The following is a 17,503-nucleotide window of genomic DNA, read 5'->3' as shown; positions in this document are numbered from 1 at the left end:
ACAATATTTTACATAATAGTCACTTAAAAAAATTGGTTGGATTATTGGAAATGTCTCCCCTTCCCAGCAAACCAGGCAACACTATCCCACCTTTCCCCTTTCTTCCTGGCTTCAGGACAAAGGCTGTTGGTGGCAGCTGAAGCAGACAGGGTTAAGTGACTTGCCCAGGGTTACACTGCTAGTAAGTGTCTGAGGCTAGATATGAATTCAGAAAGAGGAGTTTTCCTGCCTCCAGGCTGGCATTCTATCCACTGTGCCACTAGCAGCCCTAATATCCTATACTTTGTTAAATATATTTCACTATTTATATATTTATTATATTCTATACTTTTTCAAGTATGTTTATTTATATATTATATACCTATTAGATATGTTGTATACATTATTAGATAGTTATACTATTGTAGTACTACAGTATTATACATTACAGATTTTGTTTAATGTATTTTATAATATAATTTATTTTATTATTAATTTATTATGTATGCATCTATGTCAATATATTAATATTTTATTATGTTAAATACATTTTTATTTATACATTATTGGATATGTGTAAATTTATTATGCTATATACTTCGATAAATGTATTTATGATTTATATATTATTAGATATTTGTATAATATATTATTCTATAATATGAAGGACATGTCTCATTATTTATATATTATTAGATATTTCTATGTTTATAATTCTATATTTTAAGTATAATTTGATATTTACATATTATATATTTAGATATATTTCTAAATTATTTATTATCATATACTTTATTAAGTCAGAAGAAACATGAAAAGTTGCAATGTTTTCAATGCATAAATATCCTAAAATTACCTTCTGAAAGGAAACCTACGGAAGACGGTAACATTACTAAGTATGTCATACACAAGGCTAATTTTCCCATTTGGCTTTCCAAGCTCCTATACCTTTTTCCATTTCCTCTCCCTTGTGGCTTCCCCTTCTCTCCCTCCAAGTTGGCCTGGTGACATTTAAAGCAGCCCCACCCAACAGGTAGACATTTCTGTACCAGGAAGTCAGCCACCCTCTTACTATGGATCTCTTCTTCAGGAAAGGTGGAGCTGAGAATGGGCTACTGAGCTTTCTCAGAAGTACAGAGAGGAGTTCTATAGCTGACTAAGATAGAATTTGTTGAATTAAACAGCTCAAGGAGTCTTCAGTCACATACAGGGTGATGGAGGATCACCCCACTCATCTGAAGTAAAATACTGCTAAAAAACAAAACAACCCCCCCCCCAATTACCAGACTAAAACCAAAATAATGAAGGACTTACATATAAGCTGTCCTCCAAACACACTAATTTGGCGACTCTCATTAGATACATTAATCTGTACTCTCGTTATTTCAAGTAACTAAATGCATCATCTCACAAACTTAGGCTCCTCACCTGTAAAAGAATCTAGCTTGAATGTCCACTAAGGCCCCTTACAAATTTCTAATGTTTGATCACTCTATGTACTGAACCCTGGGATTCTAAAAATCACGGGACTATTTAAAAACAGAAAGAAAAAAAAAACTTGTGGAAATTGTTACAACCATTCCAACATCATTATCTTAATGCAGGCTGTTAATTAAAAATAAAAGAAAACCTGGCTCCCTGCTGCCTTTCAGGACAAACCTGTTTAACCTGCTAAGGACAGTACTTCTAATGTGGAGATATTTTAAATCCCCAGGCAGTCAACTAGATGACTTTACACAAGAATGCTGGCACAATTTTTGTTTTTCTCAAAGTCAGCAGCTTAAAGTTAGATTAATTCTAGATCTGCTTTTCAGCAAGAAGAGGGGCTCAGGAGGGAAAAAGAACCAAAGTGCCCCTCAACACAGAAATGATAGACTTTAATGGGAAATGCCACCCCAAGCATGTAGCCCAGTTAAAGCTGAGTATTTAAGAAAAAGAAAAAAAATCCACAGAATTCACAAGTGACTTTTCCATGACAGCTTGAAGAAAACAGGATTTAATTAGTAATGGTGATTGTTCCAGTCAAAGGTAATGAAAATCCATTATTGTTAATAATAGTACTACTACAATCAATCACAATAATGAAAATTCAATGAGAGCAGGGACTGTCTTTTGTCTTTTTTTGTGCCCCCAGTGTTTAACACAGTGCCTGGAACATTAGTTGTTGTTCAGTAGTACTGACTCTTTGTTACCCCATCTGGAGTCTTCTTGGCAAAAACATTGCATTGGTTTGCCATTTCCTTCGACTCATTTTACAGATGAGGAAACTAAGGCAAACGAAGTTAAGTGACTTGCCCAGGGTCACACAGCTAGGAAGTGTGTGAAGTCACATTTGAACTCAGGAACATGATTCTTCCTGACTCCAGGTCCTGTTACTCTATATACTCTATACCACCTAGCTGCTCTGCCTGGAACATAGTAAGCACATAAGACATGTTTATTAGTTGATTGATTGTCTTTGAGTGAAGACCTGAATTTGAATTCTGCCTCTGATACTTACTAGCTGGGCAAGTCATTTAACCTCTCTTTGCTACAGTCCCCTTATCTGTAAAATGGGAATAACAATTGTACCTACTTCCCAGGGTTGTTGGGAGGATCAAATGAGATACTATTTATAACATACTCTGCAAACCTTAAAGTGCTATGTAAATGTTATCAATTTATTAAACTAAGCAAAGAGGACAATCCCCTGGAATGTGACTTCTATGCCAGATTCTAAGAAAGCAGATGTACATGAAATATACCTTTTTAGGCATAACCAATGTGGAAATTTGTCTTGTTAGACTATGCATATTTGTTACAAGGATTTTATTTTTCTTTCTTTTTTAAAAAAAATTGTATATAGAGAAAAGAATGACAGAGAGAGAAAATAGATGTTTGTTAAATGAAAAATAAAATAGAAATTTGAAAAAAGAAAAGTGGACGGCTTGAGATCCAAAAAGAACATTGGACAGAAGGCTCTCAGGAACAAATCTGATAATGCAACAGAAAATTATTCCATTGGAGAAAAAAAAGGCAAAGTTATCTAAAGAGATTATTGTGGAATTAAATGAAGTAATGTTTACCAAAGTTGTGAATGACCCAGAACTCTATCCCTTGGTAGGAAAGTTACTACATTGGGTGACAATTTTGGATCAAAGTACATCCTAACAGGCAGGAACAAATCAATAAAAGGAAAATGAACAGAGGTAAAAAGTAAAGTCATTCATAAGTAGAAGATAAAATGAAGGGGTCAGACTAGCTGGCCTCTGGGGCACCAATCAGCTCTAAATCTATGACTCTAAGGGTCTTATTGGTAAAAAGCTGTTTATGTGAAAAAGAACTAGGGATTTTGGTATCCTGAAATGAGCCAATGCTTTAATATGGCAACCAAAAAGACCAACTGCATATGTAGTGTGCATTAACATAAATAGGGTGTCTGGAAGAAGAGAAGTGATAATCCCACCCTACATTGTCCCAGAGCTTCACACAGGGACTAGCATATAATAATGGATGCTTAATCAATGTTTATTGGTTAATCAGATTATGTCTTGAATATTTTTTTCAGTTCTGGGTACCAAATTTTAGGAAGGACAATTATTATCTGTAGCATGCTTAGAGGAGGGTAACCAGGCAGTAAAGAGCTTCAAAAACCGTGCTTTAGAAGTACTGTTTAAAATGGCTGAAGGATTGTTCAATGGAAAGGGGTTAGACATCAGTTTAGCTTAGTTGCACAGAGGTAGATTTCAGCTCAGAAAGAAGAAGTTTTCTAAATAATCAGAACTATCCACAAATGGAATGGGAACCTTGCAAGCTTGGGAGTTCTCCATTACGGGACATCTTCAAACACAGGCTGCCAGTTTGCTGTGAATGTTGTACAGCATTCACTGAATGCTATAAGGTCTAAAGTGGCTCCCTAATTTACAAGTCTCTAGTCAATTCATAGAAGAAAAATTGAGACTGACTTCCCCATGGCAAACACTGCTAAATTAGTGAAGGGGGACACTAAGAACCATTATTGTCTCCCGATTAACAGACCTAAGGAAGAGGACATTCAACTGAAACCTTGGGGAAGTTATTCATGTCTATTATTACTAACATACCAAATATAAATATTATATTAGTAGAGTCAAATTTAATATATTAGCAATGATAGGTATTAATCATTTATAATATAATGATATAATAAGTTACTAATACAATTATGAATAACTAATGTACTTGGTTGACTTAGTCTAAAATGCAGTTCCACTGATATAACAGATAGCATGCTAGATGTGGAGTCAAGAAGACCTGAATTTGAATTTTGCCTCAGACACTAGCTAGCTATATGTTCTTGGACAAGTCACTTACTGTCTTTCGAGCTCAGTTTCTTCATCTATAAAATGGGGACAACCTATCCCACAAGGTTGTTGTTAGGATCAAATAAGATAATGTGTCAAACACTTAGCAAATCTTAATGTATTATATAAATGCTAGCTGATATTATGACCATCATCATCATCATTAGGTAACGCTGTGTTCAGAATTATCTGGGATGGTCCTAACTTAAAGAAAAGGAAATGTAGTCTTAATGAGGTTTTGCAGCATATGTGTAATATGAGTGTACATTATATATGTGATATGTAATATACGTGTATATTACATGTATACACACTATATATAACCTTTGTTACAAAGGTGGTGAGAATGGATGATGCCTATTAAAGGCATTTTTGAGTTTGTCTGAAGGACATGTCTGATCTTCTTTAAAAGAAACAACATAAAAGAATTGGAAATTGAGGGGATGCCCATCAACTGGGGAATGATTGTTGTGGTATATGATTGTAATGGAATACTATTGTGCTATAAGAAATGATAAGCAGGATGCTCTCCAAAAAACCTGGAAAGACTTACATGAACAGATACAAAATGAAATAAGCAGAACCAGGAGAACACTGAACACAACAAAAGCAATATTGAATAATTTTCAACTGCAAATGACTTGGCTATTCTCAGCAATACAAAGAAAGTTCCAAAGGAATCATGATGAAAAATGATATCCACCTCCAGAGAAAGAACTGATGGAGTCTGAATACAGATCAAAGCATTCTTTTTTTCTTAACTTTATTTTTCTTGTGGGTTTTCTTTTTGGTCTGTGTTTTCTTTATAACATGACTAATATGGAAATATGTTTTGCCTCACTGTGCACGTATAACCAGTCTCAAATTGCCTGTATTCTCTATGATGAGGAAGAGGGGAAGGGAGAGAATTTGAAACTTAAATTTTAAAAAAATGAATGTTAAAAATTTTTATATTAACTGGAAAAAATATTTTTTAAAAAGGAACAGCACATTTGTAGTGGGAAAATCCCTGTATTCTGAGTCAGACAAGCTAGATATGAGTTCCTTTTCTGTCATTCTAACTATGTGACCTTGGGCATGTCTCTTAACCTTTCTGAACTGAACATCTCATGGAAAAATGCAGATGCTGGACTAAATGTTCTCTAAGTCCCTTTCAGTTCTGTGATTTTAAAAGATCTTCAGTTGTCTCCCAAAGACTGAGGCTGACTTCAGAGACTTCAGATGAGGTTTTTCTGTAGTTGCTTTATTGAAATTTCATGCAGTAATGTTGACCTTTCTCCAACATGTACATATAAATAATGTCACATTTTTACTACTGAATGCGTCTCTCATGTCATAGTCACATGCTGGACAGCATGAGCAAACACACAGACACACACACATACCACCTCTTAATTATTAATCTACTGGGTATGACTTCAGGAGAAAAAAGAAAAAAATAATACTTCACCAGGGTTCAGGGATTACTTAAACCAGCAATAAGCTACAAGGTCTCATTCTGCAATTATAACACATTTCTAACCTCAACCAGTAAAATTCCATGGAAACAAGAAACTGTATTAGAGACCAGCATCACAGGCTAGTTCTCTTTTAAAAATGGATTTTTAGAATGCCTCACATTTTTCATAAGATGATGGTATTTGCCTAGAATTCTGGCAAAAACTTTCAATGCAGTCATTCCAGGCATTACTTTCTGGTTAACTACATACACCCTAAGGTCAGATCTTCACTTCTTAATTCCCACACCACGCCTCCCAATTGTTGAATCCTAAAGCTTGTTTGCAGCCACAGAGGAAGGGTGGTGTAAGAGAAAAAATACTGCAGAATGAACCAGAAAGCCAGACTCACATCCCAGTTCTCCTGTCTATAGAGGACCTTAAGCAGCAAGAATAGTGATTGAAACAAGCCACAACCTTTTGGGGACTCAGTTTCCTTATCTGCAAAATAAATGTTGCACCCTGACATTTTATGAAACATTCTCCTTTCTATTGCCTTATACAAGAAACAGAGGGAAGGAAAGAGAGTAAGATTCAGAATTAAGAAACAGTTATTAAGCTACTATGTGCCAGGAACTGTGCTCACAAATATTATCTCATCTGTTACACAAAACAACCCTGGGAAGAAGGTGCTATTATTATCATCCCCATTTTACAGATGAGGAAACTGAGGTCAAGTGACTTACAGGGACTCCATAACTAGTAAGTATCTCAGGTCTCCTGACTCCAGGCTCAAAGCTCTATCCATTATCACCCAGATGCCTTTGATAGAGGCAAATTTGTTTAGCTCCTGTCTTCAAAAACTTCAAGGCGACTTGACAGCCAAGTCTCATGAAGCATAGTGGGTGGGTTTTGCCCCTGACCTCGGCCCAATTTCTGCACTAAGATCTGTAGTAGTAGATCTCTAAGGCTCCTTCTAGCTCTCCAATTCTGAGACATTATCAAGAAAGAAAAATGAGAGAATTAGGAAACCTAGCCTTTCACTTTTCTGAAAGTATAAGGATATCTTAGCTAAAGGATTTGATTCTTAACCCTGGGTCCTTGGACTGCCAAGGAGTCAATGGAGAGATTTCATAGGGTCTGTGAACTTGGGGAAAAAACTGTATCTTTATTTTCAGTGACCTTTAACTGACATTTAGCATTTCCTTCCAATCTGAATGTAGACACAAGACACTATTCTGAGAGTCTCTCGGGCCACCAGAGGGGTCCTGGACACACAAAAAGCAAGTGTCCCCTGTTTGATATAGTCATCCTTTCATGGACCTCAGCACAGAAGGCATCTTCTGAGGGAGGGGGGCAGTTAATAGCTGAAGACTTCCTCTAAGAACAGGTACAAAGCGTTAGATGACATAAACTTGTCACCTTTTCACACCCAAGTAACTTGAAACTCCAGGCATTCATTCAACTCAATATAAATGCCTGGGAAGGAAAAACATGCTTCTTACCATTGTACCCTGTTTTATGTTGGGGAAACAAACATTCTGCTTTTTTCCTCTTTTTTAAAAGCTGCTCCATTCCAACTTTAACATGCCAAGAACATCCGCGTCTTCAACAACCACATGTTACCAAGTGGAATCCTCTCAACTCCCAAATCATCTTCCAGAACAGAAGCAAGTTCCACCACCAAGTCACAACATGTCCTAGCGTACCACCCGGAAAGCCGCCTCTGCAAGGTAATTACACACTCATTCCATGACTCGTAGCAGCATTTGGATGTTGCATCTTCACAGCAGTGGCCAGGAGGGCCAGCTGATTACAAGAACACAAATCCATCTAACACCACCCAGAACTACAGAGCATACATAGATTGTCAGGACTGCAAGGGACATAAAAAGCATATAATCCAATCCCTTAGTGTAAAGACTAAGGGCTGTTCTTTCCCAGTGTTCCGCCAGCCCTACCCCTTTCCTGCCTCAAGTGATTTTAAAAGGATCCCTGGGCAACCTGCAAAACCACTCCCAGCCGCACAGGGGTGAGGGGAAAAGGAAGCATTTACATTAGCCAGAAACAAGGTAATGGTGGTGGGGAATGCGGTACTCTCCTGAGTATCTGTACATTAGAAAGGAAAAAAAAACTAGAAGAAAAAAAGGAACATTTGTCTCAGTTATAGAGAGAGGAAACGTTTTTATAATTTAAACAAATAAAAGACATTATTGGACACAAAAAAAATTGATGGGTTTAATTATACAAATGTACCAGGAGTCATTCGGTAAAGGTGATCTGAGCTCCTCTGGCCACCTCTGGGGATACATGGGTTCAGTGCAGATGGACTTTGAAACACCACAACAATCCCTTCGCCTTCATGATTGGGGGGACGGGGGGAGGGGGAAGGAGGATACATAAAAGGGAACTGATCCCTGAGCCTGGAGAGACTCATCCAGGAGACCTTAAAAGGTGTGACTCTACCTTCCGATGCTCTCTGTCTTCCCATCTGACAAGTGGGATGCTGGGGAGGTCCACTCTTGGACCTCTCAAGTGTGGGGAAACATTATTCTCCTCCTTACCCATGGCAGTGAACCCAAGCCCAGATTTCAGGTCCTGGCTGTCTCTTCTGTTTGTGGTTCTGTCCCTGGGCACAGGTGACCAAAACAGTGATCCTGAGAGATGGACCCTTCAGGACCAGCTACTTCAGAAATGCGAGAGTTCCTGGAGTCTTCAGTTGGAGTTGACTGGCAGCAGGAATAATTTTTTTTTTGTATTTACACCCCTTTTGGAGAAGATAACCAGTAACAGGAAGATGAGCCAGACCATGTCCCAGCTTGCCAAAAGACATGGACCTTGAGGGAGTTGCTTGGAAAGGGCAGAGCTATTTTGAAGGTAAAACACCTATTCAATGGTCTCACCTCACTGGCTGAGGTAGAATACAGGGAGAATAAAATAGGAGTCAGAAGTTAGCCTATACCATTTTTTTTAAAGTCTTGGTCAGTGCATGCTTCTGAGTCTTTTATGGTTTAAACATTTATTTTATAGTGGAGAAAATAAATAGCTGCCTTATACTTGTCCTACATCATATATTGAGTACCTTTGTATTCTCTTTCAGGGAGACCATAGAAAAAGAGCCAAACCTAAGCCCTCTTTAAGTGGGTTCCCTCCCGCAAAGTTCTACAATCTGGATGTAAAAAGCCAGAGACAACAAACAGAGTTTGACCCCCTCTTTAGAGGCCAGGCTCCCCTAAGGGTGAACCTAGTATCTATGAGAGTCCCTTTAGTGGCAGGTACATCTCCAGCCTTGCTCCCCTCCCCCTAAGCCAGCAGTTCAGTAGTTACATAAAGATTAAAAAACAAAACAGTATCTCTAAAATTAAAGGAAACAAACATTGGGGAAAATGTTTGCAGTAGAGATAGTGATAAAAGTTCTACCAACCAAAATTGATGCATATATAGAAAACTAATAATGCACACTTCCCAATGGAGAAAAGGTCAAAGGGAATGTTTAGACACTTTACCAAAAAAAGGAAATAGAACCTATTAATAACCCCATGAAAATAGGTTCAAATTCCCTAAGAAGCAGAGAAATGAAAATCAAGAAAACCTTATTAGACATACTAGAATGAGGGGGAAAAGATAAAATCCCATGTTAGCTGGGCTGTGGAGAAACAGTCATTCTAATACATTATTGTTGAGACTGTAGATGGGCATAGAATTTTGGAGAATCATAAAACTGATCATACCTTTCAATCTAGGACTTCTAATGTAAACCCTTTATTTCAAAATCAAAATTATATTGCAAAGCAAAAATTATTTGTACAAAACTATTCAAAGCAGTTCTATTTTTTAAAGGCAAAAAAAAAAACCCAGAAACAATTTATATGTCCAACATTTGGAAAATGGCTAAATAAAGAAGGTATGTTAAATATTATATTAACATGTGATTGTCGTATGCTAATAAATAAATTGCATATGTTAATGTCTACTAATGGCATAGCCTTGTTTCAGGTTTCATTTCTAGCTTATAGAGACTGGCTGGGTAACGATGAGCAAGTAACCAATCTCTGGTGTCCTCAGAAATTCTCTAAGACTATGTGAAATGAATGCAGGTCAAGGAGTTTTCTCACTGGAACTCCTTACACCACTGAAATCATAGCTATGATCCCACAAAATATGCAGTTAAATAGCATGGTGCCATAAAGCAACCACTCTGAAGCACACATGGAAATATGGAAAGATCTTTATTTACAAGAGGATAGGCAGCAAAAGCAGTGAGAAATAGAAAAATATACCCATTGGTGGAAGGGCAGAAGGGAGGGAGGGAAGAAGAGGAAGGCAAGAAGAAAAGAAGGAAGGAAGGCAGGAAGGAAGGGAAGGAGGAAGGAAGGGAGGGAAGGAGGGAGGGAAGGAGGGAGGGAGGGAGGGGGGAAAGAGGGAGGGAGGGAAAGAGGAAGGAAGGAAGGAAGGAAGGAAGGAAGGAAGGAAGGAAGGAAGGAAGGAAGGAAGGAAGGAAGGAAGGAAGGAAGGAAGGGGAGGGAGGTTGGTTGACAGTCCTGAAAAGGACGCAGAACAATACAATCTTCTTTTCTTGTTTTTCATTTACCATATTAAAGACTAAGAACCCTATGCAAGATTTTCATTCATTATTTTGCATGCTTATCTGATGATTTGTTCTGTTGATGGTTATTAAACATAAACTTTTTTTAAAGTAGAAATGCAGGAAGGAGAACTCACTAAATTCTCAGATGTTAGTAGAGGTAAAACCCTTAGCATCTCTGATGGTCATTTGGTCTGTGAAACAAAATCATCAAGTGAATTGTAAATTCAACTAATAGATCACCTATAGCTTTTAAAAATATTCTTTATTCATACCTCTTCAGAGGTTGTTTTGAATTGCACAGCCCAACAAGACAGTGGAAATAAATTATTCTCTATGCTGTATCTGCAAAGAGAGAGAGTGCTGATAAAATCAAACTGAGAATCACATATCATGCCTATGGGTCCCCACCCTTGCCCTAAAACCTTGTATCTTGCCAGTATAAATGTCTACAAGTGTATGTGGAGGAATAGGGATGTGCCCTTAAGTGGTAATTATCTAATTTAAGAAGAACAAACACTAGAATATATATGATATAAATACACATAATTCATGTACAATTCCCCATTTCCAAACTTTCATTTTATAGAAACCTATTTGGAAGTATGCCCTCCAATTAAACTGTGGGGTTTTTAGTCTCCATATCTGGAGTCATTTTCTATTTTGGTGAGAAGTCCCATAGCCTCTCAAGGGAGCTTGTGTAGCAGGTATGATAGAAAGCTCCATGGCTGGTCTTTTGACCTATTTCCTGGTCCTCTCTCCCTTCCATCCACTCTACCTTCCATGCAGACTGGCTGACTTGCCACTCTTTGCACCTGGAATTTCATCTCGAGTACACCGTTGCAACAAACAGCCTCATGGCTAGAAGGCTTGAATGTGTTTCCTCCTTAACTGCCTTCTTAGAACCCCTATGCTGCTTCCAGGTTCATCTGAGGTGGTGCCTTCTGTGGGCAGGTTCTCTAGGTTCCATCCTCTTCGAGGCTTCCCCTCCTGGGCCCCTGCTTGTTTCAGCTTTCTTTTGTTTTGTTTTGTTTTTGCTTTTTGGAGGGGAGAAGGTAGGGCAATTGGGGTTAAATGACTTGCCCAAGGTCACATGCCCCTATGTTTCAACTTTCTTACTCTTTAAATTCTACTGTCTGGGCTTCTATGTGTAAATCTTCTATCTCCCAAGTAGAATGTAAATTCTTTGGGGGAGTAAACTTCTTTCCTTCCTGTATTTTTATCCCTAGTACTTTGCTCACAGTGAGTATATTTAATAAATACTTGTCGAGGTGAATTGTACATTGGAAATAATATCACAACTGATTTCCAAAGGTGACAAACTTGGTCCTGTACCTTTATTGCTTGTCACTGGTCCACTTTTCCCAAAGTTAAGCCATTATGAGTAGGCTCTTACATCCCTAGCGGGTGATCAAGAATGAAGGTCACCCGGGGCAGCTAGGTGGCGCAGTGAATACAGCACCGGCCCTGGAGTCAGGAGGACCTGAGTTCAAATTCAGCTTCAGACACTTGACGCAAAAGCTAGCCATGTGACCTTGGGCAAGTTACTTAACCCCAATTGCCCTCAAAAAGCAAAAAAAAAAAAAAAAAAGGAATGAGTGTCACCCCAAAATACTTGGGAGCTCTTTGCCAGACTAATGGTAACTGGATATATTATAGAAAGTAATACCAGAAATGGCTCCTCAGTCAAGAATAACTTTGCTTCTCTTTAGAAAGCTGCATGTAAGTGAAGTCAGAGAAGAGTTTTGTGGTCAAGCAAGACCGGCGGTGTGACCCATGATGTGGCAGGACATTCCTGGTAGCAGTCAAATAGGAAGCTGGACTTCAGAAAGAGGGTGCTTTGTACCTAGCCAACAACAGTCAGTATGACTGAGCCGTATGGCTTTAGACGTCATCTCTGCTGACCTGTTCTGTGTTGTGTGTCTATCATATGCTTCTCCTGTATCGAAAAGCTTTGTACTGCCTCTCCTCTTTGAAACTGGCAACCTTTCCATAAATCGAAATTCATGAGCTTGCACAATCTTGTATACACAGGAAACTTGTCTTGTCTCTAACATGATTATTCATGTATTGTATCATTCGTAAAACTGATTAAAAAAGGAGAGCAGTTTAAAAAAAGAATGAGCGTCATCTAGAGAAAAGAGTACTGGATTTGGAGGCTCAGAGGGCCTAGTTTAAATGCTCTGTGGTCCCTTGAGCAGCTCACCTTCCTCAGTTTTCTGATCTTTAAATGAGGGTATTAGACTAAACCATTTCTAAGGTCCCTTCTAGACCTAACTCTATTATCTATGTGTATTTTGTTTCTAGTTTATCTTGCATGTCACAATATCTTACAAACATCTTGCCTTCAAAGACAGTTACCACATCAGGGCTATAAGGCTATTCATTAACCTGTTGTATATACAGGTTAGCCTAAAAGTTGTAGTGCAGCCTAATGGCTTTACTGTAAGCTATTAAAGCTTTAAAATTGCACCAAGACCTTTGGGATACCTTTTATTATTCATGCGGCTGGCTTCCCAGAATAGTTCAACAAACATACTGGTAACATTTCCATTGATTTGCTCATTAGCCCTGTGAAATAGGTGGGGTAGGTATTATCCTCATTGGGGAAACTGAGCCTATAAATAACATCAGTACTAGCAAAGCTGTTGTGCCTGGATCCCAGGTATACTTCAAAGCATATTTTAAAAAAATAAAATTTTAGAAATGTGAAATTATTTATGAGTAATATACATATGTAATTACTCTAGTGTTTTTTTTACTTTTTCAGTGCATGGATTAGTTAGGCTGACCTTTTAATCTTCTTTTAAAAGTAGTATTTATTATATGAGATGGCTCCCAGGGAGAAGGATATTTGGGATAATTATGATGATAAAATATACAGAAGACATGAATAAAACCTTATTTTCAAAAGAGACTATATAGCCTCTACCTTCAATAAATTTGTAGGTTAGTAATAATTCACATTTACATAATACTTTAAGGTTTGCAAGGCTCTCTCCTGAAAATGATACTAAAAGAACTTAATCCAGGTGGCTAGGTGGCACAGTAAATAGAGCACTGGCCCAGGAGTTAAGAGGACCCGAGTTCAAATCTGGCCTTAGACACTTAACAGTTACTAGCCGTTAGACCTTGGGCAAGTCACTTAACCTCAATTGCCCTGCTTTCCCCCCTCCAAAAAGAAAAAAAAAAGAACATAAGCAAAGTTTTAATTCCATTTTAGGAATCAGAAAATTGGAACTATGAGAGATAAACTTGTTTGTGATCATAATGCTAGGAGGTGTTAGAGCTGGATCTCAGACCTAGGTCTCCTGGTTCCAAGTCCAGGACTTTATCCTCTAAGTTACCCTCCCTCTAACATATGGACACATGAGTATAACATAACAGAAAACAGGATGTGTTAAGTGCCTAAGAGATGTACAAATGAAGTGTTAGAACAAGTCCAAGAGGAGGAAAGATAATTACCAACTGCTGCAAGAGAGAAGAGGGAAAAGGAATAGTGAGGAAAGTCACAGAAGGGAAATGAAAACAAAAGATAGAAAAAAGTAAAAGGAAATGGAACCAACGACCCTTTTTGGGTTGGCAAACTGATTGGCATCCTCAGATCTACAATTCACAAGGACCCACATTCCTTCTCAGGGACCTAGAATCCTCAGCTCCTAAATTTGCAGTCCTCCAAACTTCACTGACTAACTTGTTGTTTGTTAAAGTGGTATATTTTGATCTTCAATCAGTCACAAGATATTTCCTTCATGGAGTCATCTGCTTTTATCCAATGACCTAGAGTGCCAGTAATCCCTTAAAGCTGATTAAAAGTCAATTCATACCTAGGTTACTTTTCATTATTTAATTCAAGTGAAATGTCTGTGTCTTTTGTGACTAAGGTGAGAGTGGACCCCATCCTCTAGAATACACAAGCTCTAAAATACAGTTCAAGTATACTTGATAAAGAACACTGAGCAAGCCCATTTCATGCTTGTCATCTGCTAACTTGTTCCATTCTACTTTGTCAAATCCTATGGGTTGTGTTAAGTAAGATCTTATTCTGTATTTTATATACTTATTTGGTTGTTTTATGTTTATTAAGTTTATAATAAATTTTAAAGTACATTCGGCCTCAGTGATACCAAGTGTTATTACTCATTCATCAATAAGAACCCAAACATAGGGGCAGCTAGGTGGTGCAGTGAATAGAGAACCAGCCCTGGAGTCAGGAGGACCTGAGTTCAAATTTGGCCTCAGACCCTTGACACACTTCGTAGCCGTGTGACTTTGGGCAAGTCACTTAACACTGATTGCCCTACCTTACCCCCTGAAAAAAAAAATATAAGAACCCAAACACTAATTTCTTAATTACTGTACTTCTATCCCCTTCTCATTTTTAAACAAAGCCCAGCATGCCAAGAACAAAGGTGGCGAGCTGGCTGCAGCTGACAATTTATGATCTATCATATACAGTGGGTTCCAGGGAAACTTCTGCTTACCCAAATGCCACTGACTCATCCACTCATAAATTAAGTTAAAAGTGTATGTTCAGATATTTCAGCAAGATAACAATATTCTACACAAATTCAATACCCTAGAGATATTGTTCTGTGAAGAACTGTGAATGACTTAGCTATGCTCAGCAATATAATGATCCATGACAATCCCAAAGGACTAATGATGAAGCCTACTATCCATCTCCAGAGAAAGAACTGATATTGATTTAATATGGACTGAAGCATGCTATTTTTTACTTTCTTTCATTTTTTCTTTTATTCAAGTTTTGTACAAAATGACTAATATTGAAATGTTTTCATTTGATTGCACACATATAACCAATATCTGATTGCTTACGGTCTCATAAAGGAGGAAAGGCAGCAAGGGAGGGATAAATTTGTAACTTAAAACTTTAAATAAAAATGTTAATACAAAAAAAGAGCCTGGGGGAAGGAATCATAGAAAGGCAATGATATTCCTTGAATCAGTAAATTCCTAAAGAAATCAGATATAGGAGAAGATTTTGTAATGGGGGGGGGAGGGGAAGAAGTAATGATTACTTCTGTATGTACTATGAACTTCTAAGAACCATGAATTTGGGGAACTGAATGCTGAATATCACCTCAGATCGTATTTGAGAATTCCTATGTTTTCCAAGTCTTCTTACTCAATAAAGATATGACATGAAATATAAGCAGTACTCTCCTGAGAATGGATTTTCCTTCTATTTCTCATTGAGTTTTAAAAACAACATTTAAGAAGACAAATAATTTATTTATTAAAATTAGGAAAACAGGGGCGGCCAGGTAGCACAGCGAGTAAGAGCACCGGCCCCAGTGTCGGGATGACCTGGGGATAGAATCTGGGCTCAGACACTTAGCACCTACCCAGAAACACCTGGCTGTGTAACCTTGAGCAAGTTACTTAACCTCAATTGCTTAAAAAAAAAAAAAAGGTAAAAATTAAGAAAACAATTTCCAAAGTACATATAAACTATATCTGCAAGGAAACACTTGAACCAAAAACACAAAGAAACAATGAAGAATTTACAGAGCACGCATGATAAACAGAAAGCAAACCCTACATTTCTCTGGTCTCAAAATCCTCCCAATAACCTTTATATAAACTTATGTAAAACAAAAATATAAAGAGATAGTATAGATAACATTTGGTCTGTTCTAGGACAAGAGAAAAACCTAATTGTTTGATTTTTCCCCTTAATCATAACTTTATTAGAAACAGACCACTATTCACTCAAAGACCAAAGATGTATAAACTAAGGGATGAAATGATTATGCCACTAATCAACAAAGGCAAAAAAACTAGAGTGCTTTAAAACAACCCTCCTGTGCTCTATATTTTTAAAGAGCTGCAACCCCCCAATCAAAATATTCCATCTAATTTAGATTGCTTATTAAAGATAATGAGAAAGTGTTCAGTTGAATTAGGTCTTACTCACACTTCACATTCCTTTACACAAGGAGTCTTAACCTTTTCTTATACCATGAACCCCTTTGGCAGCAGTTGGATGAAGCCTATGGACCCCTTCTCAGAACAAATTTTTAAAATATACAAAATAACATACATAAAGACAAAGTAAACTTACTATATTGAAATACTGTTGTCAATTTTTTTTTAATCCCAAGTTCATGGAACCTAACTAAGTTAAGAACCTTTGATCTAGAATATTTATATAGATTTCATTAGACAATTTCTAAATAATAATTTAATTCTTTAACAAAAATGAATCAATCCAAAGATTCTTGTAGATGAACATTCTCCCTCAGGAAGTTGATCCATTCTCAGGGCTTTAATGATCACCTCTTGGGAATGATTCCCATCTTCATCTCCAGGCACAAGCTTAGCAAACTGAACAACTGAACCCTGAGATTTCTGATCAGTGGACTGATAGCAACCTAGAGAGATATTCCACAGTGTGCACTAGGGCTCTGATCTCAACCCTGTCCTGGTCAACACTTTTATTAATAACCTGAAGACATAAAAGACCTGCTTCACTTATATGTACATAGTACAAAGTAAGAACAGTTGTTATGACAGATGGAGAAATGAAAATTCTGCAAAATCATCAGTCTCGCTAGAACAGCCAAAGTCTGATTCTAATTTGTGCAAAGTCTTGGTGTGTCCTCCCAGAGCTCTAGGCCTCTTGGTAGTTTGTCCTAACAACTTTTAGTCTGAAAGGTTGAGTAATTTTCTATATTCAGTGTCATCCTGAACAATAAAACAAAAATGCCTAACCTCTTAAACAGTTTAATTTATTAAAATTCAATCATAGAAAGATATATTGAGTTAGTTGAACAAGGACTTACATTTTAAACAGTTTATATTGCAGTTTACATCAAACATTAACCAAGTCATATGCTTATATAGGAGTGACACCTATATTACATATTATGTGTTATATAAATAAAAAATTAAACTACTTTGGGGGGAACGGCCAAACAACATACAAAAAGTGAGGAAAGGAACAGTTTCAAGGAAACCTGGGAAGATGTATATGAAGTGAACAGAGCTAGCAGAATGATTTATTCAGTAACAACAACATTGTAAAGCCAAACAGCTTTGAAAGATGACATCAGAAGATCCACAGAGGAGCAGCTAGGTAGCACAGTGTATAGAGCACTAGCCCTGGAGTCAGGAGGATCTGAGTTCAAATCCTCAGACACTTGACACACTTACTA

The 17,503-nt window shown here is 37.5% G+C and overlaps 1 protein-coding gene across 3 annotated transcripts in view; it reads right to left on the bottom strand.

Annotated features, from left to right (window-relative positions):
* Positions 1-17,503, bottom strand: part of VGLL4 (vestigial like family member 4) — a 193,010-nt gene that overhangs the window by 126,584 nt on the left and 48,923 nt on the right. Inside the window, exon 1 of one of the 3 annotated variants that reach the window (XM_069083928.1) lies at positions 8,302-9,707. The exons of 1 other annotated variant lie outside the window; for it this stretch is intronic. In XM_069083928.1, coding sequence (XP_068940029.1) covers positions 8,302-8,305 — 4 coding nt within the window. In that variant the 5' untranslated portion in view covers positions 8,306-9,707. Of the gene's footprint in view, positions 1-7,242; positions 7,857-8,301; positions 9,708-17,503 lie in introns of those variants that run through there. One more of the 3 variants, XM_069083926.1, reaches the window with a different exon arrangement.

This window comes from Petaurus breviceps, unplaced genomic scaffold (genome assembly GCF_028583685.1).
Source record: "Petaurus breviceps papuanus isolate PSGF00001 unplaced genomic scaffold, PetGlider_PUasm1.0 174, whole genome shotgun sequence".
In the NCBI taxonomy this organism is placed as follows: domain Eukaryota; kingdom Metazoa; phylum Chordata; class Mammalia; order Diprotodontia; family Petauridae; genus Petaurus; species Petaurus breviceps.
Note: the sequence above shows the minus strand (reverse complement) of the source record. Positions and strands in the feature narration are given on the sequence as shown.